Source organism: Hakea prostrata, chromosome 5 (genome assembly GCF_041222555.1).
Source record: "Hakea prostrata isolate BN-2017 chromosome 5, UWA_Hpros_2, whole genome shotgun sequence".
Classification (NCBI taxonomy): domain Eukaryota; kingdom Viridiplantae; phylum Streptophyta; class Magnoliopsida; order Proteales; family Proteaceae; genus Hakea; species Hakea prostrata.
The window spans coordinates 7,459,712-7,478,216 of NC_142604.1; the positions used below are offsets into that span (position 1 = coordinate 7,459,712).

Sequence of the window (18,505 nt, forward strand, 5' to 3'; positions counted from 1 at the left end):
ATAATTGTACTTAAATTAACATATTTTTTAGAACATGAGCTTTTTATATATTGGGGGCAAGCTGTGACGTTTCGGCCAAATTTGCCAATTCGCCGAAATTTTGCTTAAAATCACACAAAATTTAACCCCTCACGTATAAAGCTTTACTTCTCAAACCCTAAACCCGATTACTAAAATTGCCCAAAATTATTGTTCTTTTCATAAGAAGAGAACCTGCTCAATCTCTGTCAACGAATGTCGTCCTCTCCTTTGAGTCTTCTTCTCTAAACCTACGAAGGTCATTTTCGCTTCAGTCTCCCTCGATTAGAGTTGTGAGGTATGAAATGGGTTTTTGCATCTTCATCTTTCTATTCTTCCGACTTACATTTCATTTATCAATTCTTGCTTCTCTTTGCTTAGACTCAAAAATACTCAGCAACACACTTTCCTTTGTTGCTTCGCTTCTCTTCTCTTTTCACACCATAGTTTTTACTTTTTAGTAGGGGCAGAGAGAAAGAGGAGCTGAAAGAGGTCGAGATTTTGCCCGAAAAATGGCAACCGAGGTGACCATGGCATTTGTTGGGGCAGTAGAGACTTGCTCCTCTTCTGCCCCTTAGTTCCTACAGTTCTTGTCACCACCAAGCCACCAACTCCTCCTAAAACTTAAGATTTTCGAATGAAAGAGAGAGAGAACCAACATCCAACTCAAAAGAGACTCATCCAAGCCAAGTTTGGTCAATTTTCGCCAATCTTTTGTTGGTTGGCCTGAAAATCGCAAAATTTTTAGCGACTTTTGGAAACTATCGTTTTTAGGTCCTTTTTTATTTCGCTCCTCCCTGAACTGGCCAAATACAAAATTCGTGGAAATGTCTTACCGTTTGGAGTGGGATATTACATGTATTGTCCGTAGGGTTGAAGCCACTATTTTTTTTTTGTACAAAGGCGCTTTTATATATAGGAAAATTTGGGATGTAGATATTACATATTCCTCCGGCAATGGTTGAACCCACGACCTCTCTATTTGAGAAGTTAGGTTCCTAACCATTATACTAACCCTCCAAATGTCATCCACCAAAGGCTTGCACCGTAAGGGGAAATTTTTGCATGACCGTTTGCCAAAGTAAAAAGTAGCGCTTCACAAAGTGCTAAAGCCTCTCCTTCTAAGACTGAAGAAAAATGTGATGGTATGGACCATGCAATCTTTGGCCTCCTATCTCAGCTATGCCCCACATTTTGTCTATAATGTGTTGGTAAACATAATTTTTGTCTTTTATATTTAAGGATTTAATTATGTGTTTGATGCATTACGTGAGTGTTAAACTCATGCAATGACATATCGCCGAAATTCGGAGATATCGGTCCTTACCAAACCGAAAAACAGCCCCGAAACGAGATTGTTGTACTGTGGCCGGAAAATCGTAATCAAAGGAAAGTCGCCGGAAAGAAAGAGAGAAAGAGAAAGAAACAGAAGAGAAGTTTATAGGATGCGGCAATATCGCCGGATCATTGAAGGAGAAGGAGAAGAAGAAGAAGAGAGAAAGAGAAAGAAACAAAGGAGAGGTAGTAGCAGCGGTAACATTGCCGGATCGTTGAAGGAGAAGAAGAAGAAGAAAGAAAGAGAGAAAGAGAAAGAAACAGAGGAGAGGCAGTAGCAGCGGCGACATCGCCGGATCGTTGAAGGAGAAGAAGAAGAAGAAAGAAATAGATGAGAGGTAGTGGCATCGGCGACATTGAAGGAGAAGGAGAAGAAGAAGAAGAAAGAAAGAAAGAAAGAGAAAGAAATAGCAACGATATTTGTTTATAGGCTGCTGCTACGGTGCCGGCAAAATCTCGACGAGATATCGCCGGTTCACTTGGTTCGCTAGGTGGCAAATCCCAGCGAGATTTCTTTCCTCGGTTATACTCACAATAATGTTTATACTTTGTAGAGTCGTCGTTTTAAGCTTTTAACCTTCAAGGCACTAAGAGATTTAATAAAATAAAAATTAAATATTAAAAAAAAAAAGGAAAAACCAAGGCAAATTAATCTTTGAAAAGGTTTAAAAAAATTAATTGCACCTGGTGGGATTCGAACCCACAATTCCAAGGCCGAAGCCTTATCATATCATTGATTTTGAGCTGTGAGCTACAGGCGCTTTGTGTATATTTAATTGAAAAGCATAAAATATATATTCATGAAAAGTATCATCGACATCTTACACTTTCTTTGACGTGAATTTTATTATTTTTAATTTATTATTTATTTTTAAAAATCAGAATAAAAAACTCGTTTTGGGTTAAAATGAAAAATCGTTTGATTACCATTAAGTGAAATATATATATTTTTTTGGTTAAAAAATATGTTTTTTTTTTTTTTGGTTAAAGTTAAAAAATATGTTTGGCATTACCTCTGAGCAACTGAATTTTTAACTTGAAATGAAAAAGAAAAGTATGTAAATTTTCTTGCTATGAATGGAAGGCCATTCATAATAGTCTTTCATAAACTTGATTCCAAACAAGACATATAACAGACTCCTCCAATCATATAGTATACTAAGTCACAAGAAGAAACTAATTTATATGTGTTATGGTCTCTAAACCCAATCAAAATTTATATCTGAAAACAAGGTTTGGGTGCATAATTGTGGTCTCTTAAAAGTTTATAATGTCTTTATGGTAAATGAAAACTGAACACTCATTAACCAGATTCCTCCATGAAATATTTAAACCCATCAGCACCGCATCATATAAGCCCTATACCAGCTGTCTTTGCCCTTGTTCTCCTGCAAGAGACAAGGCAAAATCAATGTTTACTGCCTATTTTGACATTAGAACTTGAATCACCCGTAAAGGTTATTGTTTTGATGCTGTTCACATTTTCTAAGACAGTAGAGTTACGATACTTGATAAACATGTGAGATTGAATTCTATTCTCAAATGTCAAGTCACAGTTTATTTTGTTAACATCATTGCTTTATCAAAAGAACACAATATTCACTTATTTATCGAATGTTAGGATATATATTGTAAATATGACAATAAAGATGATGCATGATTGAGACTTGAAGAAGTAACTTAACAGAAAAACAAAATAATAATGGATATTAACAATTAACAAATTATTAATTTTGAAATTAAAATACCTTTAAATCAAGCTTATAACTTGAATCAATTGATACAGAATCATTATTTTGTTTTTTCTTTTGAATTATTTTGAGCTGACGAGTGTCTGGCCCCAAAATAGTATTATTTTATTATATGGTGATGCATTGAATTCAAGAACGACTCTCGTGAAACTTATGGAGGGAATCCATTGCTTTCAGGGATCCAATCAATTAACTAATCCATTGCTGTCATGAACTCACTCATTGTACGACCCAATTACGAAAGCTACTAAATGATTTTGACATGAAAATTTAAGGTGATTCATACCATATTGTAGGTACCACCACTTCAGATGCACCATTGAAACCAAATTGTTTTTTTGCCGCTGTACAAGTATTTTTTTCGTGCGACCAAATTTCTTAATCTTGACTCAACAATATAGATCTTCGTGACTCTACATGAAATACATCAATATAAATCTTTGTTGTCAGAATAAGGAAACCCGCTAGTCAAATTAATACTCACTAAATATGATTTTTCCCCTTTTTCTGTTGAAACTAAATATGGGTGTAAATAAGAGAAACTATCAAGTGTGACCAAATTCTTAATCTTGGCATTGAAGGTTGACCTACATTCACATATTTTAATAGGCAACCTGAACAAATTGACTTTTGAGATCTGTGACCAACATAACACCAAGCCCAAAACCCATCATTAATCTCATTTTCTAATAGGGAAACAAAGGTCTAATTCTATTTATCCAATTAAATTCTAGAAATATGTATTTTATGTTCACCTATAGTCTTGTAAAATTATTGTGAGATTTGAATATTTAGCTTGGTGTTTGGAAGGCCAGGAATATTTATTTATTTGAAAGACGTGAACCTGTCATAAATACTTTTCTTTGGTCCCTATATGGTTTGCTGCAGGATATTAGTGGTCTCTTTTTGAGGCTGCTTCTACATCGACCACAATTGGAGTGTTGGTTCCTCATATGTTGATTGCTTCATCAAGTGTATTGTTTAATGTTGTGTATCCACGAACAACAGATGTTGTTGATATCAATTTTTTTCATGTATTCTCAAATGATTCATGGGATTCAACAACTTCTTGTAGTGGTCGTGGAGGGATTATCAAGACATTCTCTGGGTTTTTTATAGCTACTCGTATGAAAGCTGGTTGGGCTCTATCTGTATCGCAAACGGAGCTAGAAGCGATGTATGTCATCCTTCAAGTTGCTTTTACTATAGGGATAAAGAATATAAAGCATTATTCTTATTGTCAAGCCGTGGTCTCCAGTTTACATGGTGATTCTAGTGTTTTGGATTCGAATTGTTCAAACTTAGTTAAGTTCATTTAGAACTTTTTGTTGAGATTTGACACTTGTGTAGTATTACATCTTTCGAGAACAGACAATGTTTCTGTCGATTTGTTAGCTAGAGGGGCCCAAAGTTTGGACATGTCTAAAGGACTTGATCCTTTGCACTTTGTTCCTGCTTAGAGGATTTCCCTAGACTTGTTTATTTGTATGAATCTTTTTTTATGTGTTTGGCAAAAAAAAAAAAACTTAAAATAGTAACTTAATAGGGACAAGAAAACAAAATAGTCCCTTTCTATGTATTTGTAATGGTTATTAATAATTAATAATTTCAATTTTGAAGTATCCTAAATCAAGCTTATAAATTGAATCAAGAGTTTTTTGACGTCTATAAGAATTTTATTTCAGGGTGTTTGGTGCATTATGATTTTGTCATAGGAAGGTTTATTTACAATTCTTTACTTAGATAATGAGTGTTGTATTTACAACAATGTTTGTAGAGTCGAAAAATTAAATTTTAAAATTGATTGCACCTGGTGGGATTCGAACCCACAATTCCAAGGCCTAGGCCTAATCATTTCTTTGATTGTAAGCTGTGAGCTACAGGCGCTTCATGTATTTAATTAGAAAGCACAAAGTATATATAGATGAAAAGTATCATCCACATCTTCCGCTCTCTTTGACATGAATTTTATTTATTTTTAAAAATCAGAAAAGAAAACTCATTTTGGGTTAAAATGAAAAATCGTTTGGTTACCATTAAGTGAAATATAAATTGGTGAAAGATTTTTATTATAATATTTTTCTTATAGGCAGAAGTTGTTTTTCACATGTGTACATAAGAGTCCACTTTAAATTTGTTTTCACTTTTATATTTAGGGTGTGAAAACATTATCAAAATGACTCGTTCTTTTTGTTTGTTTTTATTGGTCATTAATTGATTAGTGTTAGTTGGTTTCACGTTTCAATTTAAGCCCATATGTTTCAATGTCTTTAACCCCACGTGAAATGTTTTGCTTTTGTTTTCTGGTATGTGTTTCATCAAATAAAAGAAACCAATGGGGGAGTCGGGCACCCACTCTGCAAAGTTTAAACACAAAAATCTAAGAATGGATTGTCTTCAATAAATTGATAACCTAAACAAACGGACAAACAAACAAAACAGTAATATTTTTGTAAGATGGAAAGTGATGTGGAGAGGTTTTCAAAGGAATGGTAAACTTTATATTCTTTCAATTCGAACCATTTTGAAAAATTATCATAAATATTTGTTTTTTTTAGTATGTTTTACTTGTGTATCTTCTTATGGAGTGGTTGTGGGTTCGATTCTTGCAGATGGTATTTCATTTTCAATATTAAAAAAGTACTAGTACCACATTTATAGGAATATTAAATAGACTATCCGCAAGGATTTAAATCCACAACCTTTCCACTTAAAAATATGAATTAATATATTATGTGAGTGAATCTTATTATTCATTTAATAGAAGATTTCCTTAGAAAAAGAGCCAAATACCATACATATTAGATGCATTAATTATTAGATTTTGTTATTATTATTATTATCATTTTAAAGGTTCTTCATATCGTTTTTAATATTTTATTGAAATTCACCTAACTTGTACGTATTATTATTTTGTAAATGAAAGTCTCACCTAAAAGGTTGACAATGCCTAGTCATCAGTTTTTTCTTGGAAAGGAAAGTTGACCCGGGAAACTTTATAAATAATATTATTTTATTTTGTTTTCCGATTAAGAAATGGATATAATATTTTCGTCCATTTCATTTTGTTTAAAGGTAAATTACAATTTATTTTCCACTTATTTCCATCCGTCGCTTTCTCCCCTAACCAAACACAAACTTGGTTCCTCCGGGTCACGTGGAGATGCATTCTTCCATGATTTTGTTTTTCAATTGGCAATTCTTCCACGATTCCATCCATATTATCAGAAGAAAGAACACAGAAGCAAGAAGAAAACAAAATTCATAAGTGGAAATTTTAAACTCTGAGGAAGGAGTCGTCAGTGGTCACCACAGTTATGTTTGTGGAGCCCGCCCTGAAATCTTTAGAGCAGAAAATTGCATATTCCGAACAAGCACCCAACCACAGGTATAAAGGCGTCTTTTTGATTTCCAGGAATTGGTTATTGGGTCTGATCTTCCTTTGCTCTCTGACTCTGAAATCCACAACCAACCACGGGAAGTGTTTGGTATGTTTCATGTTTTAACAGACTCGTGTCATCCTAGCTTTCTTAGAAAATCCACTGGAAGAGTAAAGTTTACACACATTCACGGTAGATCTCGATAAAGGTTCCCATTCTAGCAGAGAAGTCAAGATTTGAGGGTTCAGATACTGAATTTCTTCCAGAGGAGGATTTAATAGATAACCCAACTCGGATTTTTAACCCTTCATTGGCCATTCCATCTTTCTCTCTCTGTGTCTCACTTTATTGCATCGGTCTTCTCAGTTTAGAGTCTGGTTGTGCTGTTTCATCTTCTCCTTGTTCTTCTGGGTTAAGAAAGAGCTAATTCGACAGGGAAGGATGAATTCTGTGAATTTGGGTTCATGGGTTCAAGGTTGCTTGATGTTTGATCGTGAAAGCAGATCCAAATCCCTTGCTTGCGCTATATTTAATCCCTTGCCGAGGTTGCCCATGTCTCTTTTCTCTCCAAACCGGAGAAGAGTTATCACTTCTAGTTCTGCTTCCATCTCTGCAGTTCATGTCACCAAGGAGCAGGAGAAAAAGCTCAAAGGAGGAGAAAGCCCAGAGATGGAAATGGATTCGGGCTTCAATTTCAAAGCTTACATGCTTCAGAAGGGAGCTTCCGTGAATCAAGCCCTCGATGACTCGGTTTCCCTCAAAGACCCGCTCAAGATCCACGAAGCCATGCGCTATTCTCTACTCGCCGGCGGCAAGCGTGTGCGTCCTATCCTCTGTATCGCTGCCTGTGAACTCGTCGGAGGCGATGAGAAGACAGCCATGCCGGCAGCTTGTGCGGTAGAGATGATCCATACCATGTCTTTGATTCACGACGATCTCCCCTGTATGGACAACGATGATCTCCGTCGTGGGAAGCCCACCAATCACAAGGTTTTCGGCGAACATGTGGCTGTCATTTCCGGCGATGCTCTGCTGGCTTTCGCTTTCGAGCACATAACCACTGCAACTGTCGGTGTTTCGCCGGCGAGGATCGTTCGTGCCATCGGTGAATTGGCTAAGGTGATTGGGATTGGTGGCTTGGTTGCAGGGCAGGTGGTTGATATTGGTTCAGCAGGAGTTTCTGATGTTGGATTGGAGCAGCTTGAATTCATCCACATCCACAAGACTGCTTCTTTGCTGGAAGGATCGGTTGTTCTTGGAGCAATTCTTGGTGGTGGATCTGATGAACAAGTTGAGAAGCTGAGGAAATTTGCAAGGTCTATTGGGTTGCTGTTTCAGGTGGTAGATGATATCCTTGATGTCACCAAATCTTCTAAAGATTTGGGGAAGACAGCCGGCAAAGATTTGGTTGCAGACAAGGTCACTTATCCAAAGCTTATGGGTTTAGAGAAATCACGAGAATTTGCAGAAAACCTGAAGAAGGAAGCTAAGGAACTCCTCTCTGGATTTGATCAAGAAAAAGCTGCGCCATTGATTGCTCTTGCCAACTATATAGCTTATAGACAGAACTAGTTTACTTCTGAAGAAAATTTATGTTAGTCGGGGGGAGGGGAAGAGTAAAAGGGTTAGTAAGCAGGTTGTGTCAACTCAAGTATAATTATTCAATAGAAATCCATTATTTCAACCTTCCACGATATTATTCTCCTTTATGGGTCTTAGAAACTTGTGGTTTGATTTCAATGCTTTGCAGATACAACATCCATCTTTCAATTCAATATTTTGGCAGATTCTTAGATACATACAAGATATCTATCCCTTTCTTATGTTTTCCTTTCAACATCATCATCTGAAATTCTTGGCAAACAACTTCAGCTGAATTTTTGCATCATTGTGGAGCTCTTCTTTACTCTTTCGAAACGAACAAAAGAGTAATACGTAAATCCTTTGGTATGACTTCCAATTGCAGATAGCAAACTCCAACTTTAAATTGCTGGTAACGAATCAAAGTAGGACGACAATCGAAGTATCCATTGGCAGAGTTCAATGTGAAGTTGGTAATTGATATTCGGTGGCATCTGGAGGAGATGTTATCCCATGACAGGTTGTCAGGTTCAGTCCGGAGGTCGGTATTCACCGGCCAGATTTGAAGTCAGCAACGCCAATTAATCCACTTACCAGCACCATGACCAACCTGGATTTATCCACCTTTCCAGAGGGAAACCAAATTTCCAATAATGGGATTAAAAACAGTCTGATTGAATACTTCTTTGGCTTATTTATATACCATGCACTTCAAATATATCCTTCAGAGGTTTATCTACCTGACTGAGTAATCAACTCAGGAAAGTCTGAGTACTCTTGACATCATATCCAATGTTTCTGCAGGATGTCCTTTAAAGAGGTGCATTTGAATATGGAAGCCAGTGTTCATCAGCCAGAACAAAGTTGAGATCCCTGGCAGGCCAAATTTATTGCTTGCTGGACAAATGTTGGAAGAGTCACCTAGAGGACATTTCTTCACCTTCCAGGAATAAAGTTTCAGCAATGGGAGGGGATGGCAATCTGATGGAAGGTTGTCTGGCTCATACAGTATTCTGTCGCAAAGTTCCTCACTGCAGACTGTTACAACTTCCTAAATGCGACATGGACTCTCTACTTTGGGGTAATCAAAGTTTCTTTCCTTCAGAAAAATTGTGTTTGGTTCAATGGTTCTCAGAAATGTTGGGCATCTTAACCTTTTCTTCAGTACTGTTCCTTCATTCTTTGAGCCAACAAATCCAGCAATTCATAGATTTCTGTTGATCTTGAGTGTGACGTGTCACCAGAAACAAACTCATGAAATTGGTGGTTAACTTCGATAGAGCTGCAACCAGGTGTTCTTTTGATCCCCATTTCCTTCAATTTCTTCCTCACCTCTGCAACATCATCCCACCTACCAGTGCAAGCATAGATGTTTGAAAGAGTAACATAATTGCCTTTGTTCGCAGGATCCATCTTTAATAGATTTTCCAGTGCTCGTTCGCCTATATCAACCTTCTTATGAACCTGACAGGCACTGAAGAGGGACCCCCAAATGACCGAATCAGGCTCAATAGGCATGGTTTTAATAAATTCCTCAGCCTTCTCCACTAAACCAGCTCGTCCAAAGAGATCGACCATACAACCATAGTGCTCAATCCTAGGCACAAGGGAGTAATCCTTACTCATGGACTCAAAATAGTGAGTACCTTCCCTAACGAGTCCTGAGTGAGAACATGCGCATAGAACTCCAAGAAATGTAACTTCATCTGGGTTCAATCCCTCAGTTACCATACGTGAAAATAATTCAAGAGCCTCCCTGCAGCGACCATTCATGGCTAGTCCAACTATCATTGCTGTCCAAATTATCACATCTTTCTCTCTTCCCATGTTGACGAAGACATCCAAAGCCCTCTCCATGTCGCCGCACTTAGCGTACATGTCTATGAGTGCAGTACCAAGATTGTTATCAATCTCAAATCCATTTTTATTTATATAACCATGAATCCAACTTCCTGTTTCTAACGCACCCAAATTAGCACAATCTATGAGCACGCTGAGAAGGGTTACCTCAGTAGGCCTAATATTCACTAGCTGCATCTGGCGGAACAGTTTCAATGAACGATCATAATGGCCATATTTCAAGTAGCCATCGATCATGGCTGTCCAGGAAACCACGTCTTTGTCAGTAATCTGCTCAAAGATTGCCTCAGCAGAGGCCAAGTCACCAACCTTGATGTAACCCGAGATCAATGAGTTCCATGAAGCAGCATCCTTTATGGACATTTCCATAAACAGCCTCTCAGCTTCTCTTATCCTCCCCAAATTTGCATAACCGGAAATCATTGAATTCCAGGAAACAAGGCTCTTTTCAGGGGCATGATCAAAATACGTCGTGGCTGACACCAAATCTCCATGTCTGATATACCCTGCGATCATGCTGTTCCAAGACACTACATCCTTCACAGGCATTTCGTCGAATACCTTGGCAGCGGTTTTCGTGGTGTCTTCACAGACAGAGTACATGTTCAAGAGGGTTGTAAGGACATAAGGATCCGATCCGAACCCAGTTCTTATAATGCAGCTGTGGACCTCCTTACCACGTGTGAGCTCCAATTGGTCCTCGCAGGCACGCAATACAAAGGGATACGTGAAGTTGTTAGGGAGGACGTTCTCACCACGCATTCGAGAGTAGAGGAGAATGGCTTCCTCAGCTAGGTTGTTAATCAAGGATCCTCTGATCATAGTGTTATAGAGGAAAAGATTGGGTTCTTTGATTCGGTTGAAAAGCTCTCTTGCATAGCCATAGCTTCGAGAGGTAGAAGAAAGAGCAGCGAACTCGACGAACTTACTAACCGCATAAGAGTTATGATCAACGGCGATTTTGATCATGTGGGCATGGAGTTGCTTCAGTTCAGTCAAGCCGCTTACCTTTTGAAGCAGAAGCAGGCATTGTGTGGCGGATCTATAATCCATCTTTCAGAAAAAAAGAAAACATATGAAAAATATGAGAGCTTTCAATTGTTCATGCTGAAGGTTCAGAACTGAGAACTCAACTCACAGGCAGAATGAACGTGAAAGTGAACGTCAACAAAAACTTACGCCGTTGCCGGGGATCGAACCCGGGTCACCCGCGTGACAGGCGGGAATACTTACCACTATACTACAACGACATGGTTGATGATGTCCTCATTCTTTTCGATCTAACGAAGCCTTCTTTTCCCACTAGGTACTTTCATTAACCAAAGCTTGTGAGCAACTTTGCAGAGAAGTGCTTGGTTTTGAAAAGATGAACACCAAAAGCCCAAGCGTCCTTCTTCCTTTGATTGGCATAAGTGATCCCAACTCAACCAATGAATTTTTTTGTTTCCTTTCACTGGAGCTTCATTAATAATTTGTGACATGATGATGGAAAGACTAAAGAGGTTTGAAGTAAGATGTAGCGGAATTATTCTTTTTTATATCATTGATTTCATAAAGACCTCTTTCCCAGCATAGGAAAGGAGTTCAGATCTCCATTTCTTCAGAAATTCCCAATCCACTTTGTCATAATTTCTTTGCATGTGAAGTTTCAGAGCTACAAATTTTAATTGCATTTTCCGATGTAGTTATAGAGTTCGTGAGCAATGTAAATATAATCTGATATGTGTTGTCCTGAAAAAACACGGATTGAAATGAGCTAATCACTTTTTGAAGGACTTTACAAAGGACTTCAATTGCGTATCGAAACCGTTTAACCGTATCAAACTGTACCGTCACCGTTCAAAATTTGGTATAGTATGTACGGAAATCGAATTTTGAAATTCAGTAGGTATGGTACTAGTTTTAGGCACTCATACTATTGATATGTACCAAAACCGTACCGAATTGGTGCTGTACTAAATTAAGGAATATAAATGTAATTTTACAATTAAAACAATTTATCTTTACCCTATCCCTAATTCCTTGTTTCAGTTTTGTATTTCATTGTTCACTCATCTTTTTAGATTTATTTGTTTTGTCTTTGTTAATTAGATTTACTTGCTTTGTCTCTATTAATATTCTATCAATTCTTTAATCGCAATTTCATTAGAATCTTAATGAACTAATAACAAAAGTGGCATGGGTTTGTTCATATCAAAATTGTACTGCACTGGATATGGTGTTTAAACCATTTTTTCGCACATTTAATACTGAAATAGTAACAAATCGTTTTTAAAAATACCAAAGCTGTATTATACTGTGTAAATTCGGTGCAGTACAGGTTTGATTTTCAGTATTCAAAATTGATACCGTACTGAAATCGTATCGATTGACACCCTTTAGGACTCATCATGAACAACGTCTCTTTGAATTCATCAAGTAAAGTGTAGCTCAAAGATAATCACACTGACAATTGCTGTCATGGCTTGGCATCCCCTCAAAAAACAAAGCCCAATGTTGGTGCTAATTCTGCCGATCGCCTTGAACCGTTGCTTTCCGCACCGAACTCCTCAGATTTGATTCGATCTGGTTTGCTCTTCGATCAATCAACCTCTCATTCTGAAAGAAACAGAATACTAGTAAGAAACGGAGCCGATCGTCTTGATCGGCCTCTTGTCTCCGACGATCTAGTTAGTATGGAGAAGATGATGCTTCAGAGCTCACTGGAGCTTCTCAAGTGTTCTAATGGAGTTCAATCAGAGTGGTGAGTCTAGAGTTTGGTTGATTTCAAAGACTTACCTTCTTACGAATCTTCCTTTCCCTTTTATACTAGCTTTCCTGCTTATAACACTATTTCAATCATAACCGTTGGATCATCGCTCATCTTCGGACATCGTTGATCATCATTCCTTTATTCTCTCAATCGAACCCGGCTAAGATTGGTTTGACCGATATAAAACCGGAAATTGATACTTTAGTCACAACACCCAGTTATGGCATTCACTCAGAAAGTCACACTTTACCTCCAAAAGTGAGGATATTAAAGTTTCAATTAGGTGTCATTATGAAATGACCTCTATTACTTTGTTGCGGGTATAATTGAAATTATGATTTTCTCATTCAAAAGTAATGAAAATAAAAAAGAAAACCTATTTTCTACAATGAATGGCGAAATCCCAAAGTTATTTGTTCATCTAAAAAAAATAAAAAATAAATAAAAGACCCTATCCACATAATTACGGTAGTTTTCTAAGATAAATCATGAATTCATAAGGTCAACGCAACTAAATAGTTTATGAGTACTAAATACATGAATAACACCCTTCGATAATCATGAGCCAAATAGTTAATGAGTACAAAATTCAATTATTTATTTTTCATGAATTTAATGATTATTCAAATTCTTCAAATACAAAATTTTATATATTTCAATGGGCATATTAGATGGTTCCTAACATATTTTTTTTTAAAATTGAAAACTAAAATTATAATTTGATAATTATTTTGGAGTGAAGTTGTATTGGAATTATTGTGGTATTAAGTTAACTTCAAAAGAAGACTTTAATAAATGTAGATGGTTTTTTTAGTGTTTATTGGTATTTTTAGTTTTGGTTGAGAAATTAGATTTAGTTAGATTAATCATTGAAAATTAATATAAAGTTATAAAATTCTTAAAGAAAAATTAATATAAAAAAAGAAGGTGGTCATCAATTAACTATGTATTATTGAAAATATGGGATTACAATCTTCGAATGATAAAAAAGAAAGTTGATGTAGACCACGAGAGGGTTGGTTCAAATGTAATACGGATGCTTCCTTCTACAATAAGAACAATTTTGCCCAATTTGGAGGAGTAATAAGAGATCATGATGGCAATTTTAGAGGAGGCTCCACTCAAACTTACCGACACTCAAGAAGGTTATTTGAAGTTTTTTGCTCGATGGTACATTGGGGTGACTTTTCAACTTCCAAATGAAGTTTATCATAGATGGCCCAGCTGTAATGGGGGGGCTATAAGGTGTGATGGTTCTAGTGGAAATCAGATTCATTGCTAAGCGTATCGTCATGGTAAGGTCATTTGCTTTGGAGGTGGCAGTAATGGGAAAGTATTACTCGATTGGAATTATATGCGATCAAGCGTGGCATGGGGCTGTCGTGAAATGGGTTTGACGATGATAGAAATTCGATCCGATTCCATGGTGGCCATCCAATCTATTCAGGGACATTTTTCTACATCATGGAGGGTTGTTGATTTGATCATGGAGATTAGGGAGTTAAGGGGTGGTTTGGTGATATGTAATTTGGTTCATCACGTTGGAGAGTAACGTTTGTGCGGATTCCCTAGGTTTCCTTAAGACCTCCCAAGAAATCCATCTAGCGGATGCTACTTAGGGTTAGCTCTTTCGCCTTTGTTCGGGATGATGCTAATGGTAAGAAATTCTTTTTGTACTTTTTGGGGGGTCTTGTTTTCGTCCCTGTATTTAATCAAAACTTCCAAAAAAAAAAAATAATTTATGGGTGGATTTAAATTAATATTGAAATATTAGTTTAAATTGGTTAACCATTGGATTTAATATTCCTTATGGTTATTATATGAGGGAATGACAGAAATTGTGGGAAATTTATTATTAGGATGCTAAATAGGATCGATCCTAGTTGATTTTTATAAATCCCAAAGAGTTAGATTAGTTAAGAATTGATTGGAGAGAACAAACGAGAATTTAAATAAAAGTAAAAATTATGGGTGGGTTTAACAAACGATGTAAAAGGTTGGGTAACCTTTATATAATTAATAAAACAAATTAAGAATTAATAAAGTAAGGAATAATACAGTGATGAAGCAAAGTGAAAGAGATACTGGTTCTTTTGAAAAAAAAACTATTAATATTATTTAGTTGTTAAATGTTATTATATGTCTAGCATTATTAAATTGAATTTACTAATGATGATGCAATTAACAATAAATAGAAGTAAGTAGGGAAGGATTGCCAAGAATGATGATACTTTATTAAATGCCCTATGAATGAGTAAGAGAAATGTTAGTCCTAAGAAAATGTGAGCATCCATTTTAGTTTTTAATAGATAATCCCTCTCCGAATAGCATAAACGGCACTTTAAGGTCGAATAAAAATGGTTAAAGTCTTGCAAATCTTACCAATCTAGCTAATGGCTGATTTCTCTCAAGAAAAAAAGCATTATCAGAATCTTGAAACTCAAATTTGCAGAGGTTGGAGAAGGATAAACCCCACAAGACGATGCTGAATATAGGACATCACCTTTGATAAAATGATGAAAGACAATAAAGTGGTGGAATAAGAATCAACTCTTGAATAGTTTTAGTTCCTATTCAGCGGGTTAACCTCCTCTTCGTGTATCCTCATCCCCCTTTTTATAGCTTTTCAATAGATGGGACCCAAACATTCTAAGTCAGTTTACTGCAATATGATCATCCCTTAGTAATTGAGTCCAACTGCATGTATGAGTAGTTGAGCTCCCAACGGACTAAACCTGTGTCTTCATGCTACTAAGTCGTTATTAGATTCCTTTTGTTATGTGAATGTATTTTACTTTAATTATGAATGAAGTGGTTCATCTTGCCCCCCCCCAAAAAAAAAAAGCCCTTTGATAATTCCAGGGTCGAGGGTTACATCTTTTAGTTAGTACGAAAAGATTCAGGCTAGAGATTTAGATTCCAATGATCAATAGGCATGAGGCCATTCTGATGCCATTACACAAAGGAGGCGGAAACCAATCGCAAAAAAACAATTTAAGAATTGGTTGTCTAACTAGTATTCTCAAAATCACTTTAAAACGATGGAATTAAAGGATCTGTCGCAGCTTTTTCCCTCCATCCGGCATGATATTGTGAAGCAGAGCCTTCTTACTGAATTAGGATTCAAAAACACCTATGGTCCGTTTCTAACGTGATGAGACTGGGTTCAAACCTTGTGTCCAAATAAAGGAAACATGGATTTGTAGCGGGGGGTTCCTCCTCTACAATAACAAGGATTATATAGATGGGATGACCTCATTTTAATTAACTTTTTTGGGTGAAAAGATGCCCCGATGCAATAATTTGATGTGGTGGTATCCACGCTACCTACCGTTGGATGCATGCCGTGAAGATTTCATTAAATCTCAACCACTATAAACATCATGTGAGCATATAATTAACTTAAATGATGGAAACCATTTTTTCTATAAACGAACCGAACCATATTTTAAGCTACTAAAATTTAATAGCATTCACGTAGCGTCCATCCAATAGTGGTCATCATAGGCACCACCACGTCAAACACACTACCCAAACAAGATCCGTCTCAATGATGCAGGAATGAGTTTCACTAGCAGATTAGAAATGGATCTCACTCTTCGTTCTGGCATGACCCTTGGCTCTGTGAAGGACAAAGTATATATGTAAAACAAGTACCTCCTCTCTAACATTTAGTCACGTGTTAACACTGTTACCCAAATGGTCGAATACTCATCAGTGAACTGGGAGCCTTTCTCAAACTTCAACATCTTAAAATTTTCTTTATCTTATTTTAATCTCACACTCACAAATGATGTATGGACCTCACGTATCTCAAATAATGATGATTTCTCTGATAAGTTGGCGGCTAGGGCTCTCTTGAAAATGAAGCACCCTACAATACTCCTCGTTTTCACAATGGTGGAAAATGTTCTGAAAACTACCGTTATATCCCAAACTCAAATCTTTCTTTTGGTGTCTTTTGAATGCCGGGCTACCAGTTAAATTTGCATTATCTCAATGGACATTGATACACGATCTTTGTGAATTGTGAGGATATAAAACAAAATCTCTCTAGCATATTTTCATCACTTGTGAATGGACTATGAAAATCTAAACGGTGGGACCCCTTGGACTACGAATAGAACACCTAGTCCATGAAAACTTATTGCAATTCTACAATAGTTGGTTAGTTGAATTTCAACTTGACAAACACAAAAGCCAATGGTTTTTCTCAGTAATTTTAATCACTTGTTACTTTATAAAGAAAAAGAAATAATTTAATAAATTGGCAAATTGAAACCCAATCCTTTTAATGTGTTAACTAGTATCAACAGGTGGATTATGGACCTAACACCTTGTGATCATTCCAAAAATAACCAATTACAAAAAACTACAAATATGTATAACTCCTGCGCTACATATGTTACTCACTATCTTACTTTTTTGTGTACAAGGGTATGTATTGAATCCCTGAATCTAGCAGGTTGGAGCATGAGACTTATGGATGATGAGAAAATCATCTATTCTAAGGCAAGGAGCTTGGAAACAAGTAGTATACTGTATGCTTTGTTATGGACAATTAAGGAAGGCTTACAAATACTCTAAATTAGAAACAAATCAAATTCAATATGTTTGGCTCAATGATGAAACCCCCCAGGGCCCCAAAAACAGGGCAAATGTACCAGGCCGCCCAAGTCGTAAACCCCAAAATGCCGCGGGCCAACCGCACCCCGCGACACCCACATCGGGGCCGCCGCAAGAGAGGGGAGGGGACGGCGGGTGAGGTGGCGGGACCTGTTGTCCCCTCGAGAGGTAGAAGGAAGAACAGCGAAATCGACAAGGTTACAAATACCGTATAAGAGTTCTGCTCAGTGGCGATTTTGATCATGTGGATTGCGGGCGTGGCGTTGCTTCAGTTAAGTCAACCCACTTATCATCTGATCCATATTTCAGAGAGGAACTCCGAAAGAATATTAAAAAAAACGAGAAATGTAGCCAGACTGAACGTCAGCAAAAGTTTCCGCCGTTGCCGGGGATCGAACCCGGGTCACCCGCGTGACAGGCGGGAATACTTACCACTATACTACAACGACTTGCTTGAAAGAATTTTGAATAGTCGAAATGTTATTCAATTCAAACTCAGTACCTAACCCATCCGTGTGAGAGATCTGTTTGCTTTTTTTCCCCTTCCTCTTACAAACATAAATAGAGATTAATCAAGCCGTGTTATATGCGTGTGGGAGTTCAATTTATTTATCCTTGGAGGATAGTGTATAATGCTATTTCATTTCCCATCACTGTACTTTTGAGGGGTTCTCTTTATCAATACAAAAGGTAGGTTTACCTTTTGAATGTGGGTTGGGGAGAACCTCAACCATCCACATCTTCTCCATGTAGTCCCTTTCTGCATCCAATTGTTAGTTACGAATTTTGAACCCACCCTTAAAATCAAATTTGATGGTTGCAATTAAATTCGTTCATATGGTGTCCATTAGTGTTTGACACAATGGACGCATAAATGGCTTGGAGAAGATTTGGACTAAGGGTGGTGACTCAATTGAAGCAAAGACTAATGTTTTATAGTACGAGTCAAGAACATGAATCATTTTGATGTAAAAGTAGAACATGTAACCATATCAACTAGCATGGAAGGAAATGTAGAAAAGTTCCTAACAATAAATGACAAACACAAAGCTTGCATTGCGACCACTGTTGTTCCCTAGGTTTAGGAACTAAATTAAGAATGGTTAAGCAATTAATCTACACTTTACTAAACACGAGATCCATCCGAATTCCGTCATTCCAACCAATAACATGCCCTTCCATTTTTTGCCCTGTTCCTCGCT

The 18,505-nt window shown here is 37.0% G+C and overlaps 1 protein-coding gene, 2 non-coding genes and 1 pseudogene across 3 annotated transcripts; 1 reads left to right on the forward strand and 3 right to left on the reverse strand.

Annotated features, from left to right (window-relative positions):
* Positions 1-6,326: 6,326 nt before the first annotated feature.
* On the forward strand, positions 6,327-8,372 carry LOC149014783 (geranylgeranyl pyrophosphate synthase, chloroplastic-like). The gene has a single exon (XM_089156136.1). The coding sequence runs from the start codon at positions 6,926-6,928 to the stop codon at positions 8,054-8,056; it is 1,131 nt and encodes a 376-aa protein (XP_089012262.1). The 5' UTR covers positions 6,327-6,925; the 3' UTR covers positions 8,057-8,372.
* Positions 8,373-9,151: 779 nt separating this feature from the next.
* Positions 9,152-11,096, reverse strand: LOC149014784 (pentatricopeptide repeat-containing protein At3g29230 pseudogene; annotated as a pseudogene).
* Positions 11,097-11,103: 7 nt separating this feature from the next.
* Positions 11,104-11,175, reverse strand: TRNAD-GUC (transfer RNA aspartic acid (anticodon GUC)). The gene has a single exon. It is a non-coding gene; the product is annotated as a tRNA-Asp (tRNA).
* Positions 11,176-17,680: 6,505 nt separating this feature from the next.
* Positions 17,681-17,752, reverse strand: TRNAD-GUC (transfer RNA aspartic acid (anticodon GUC)). Its single transcript has one exon. It is a non-coding gene; the product is annotated as a tRNA-Asp (tRNA).
* Positions 17,753-18,505: the final 753 nt, after the last annotated feature.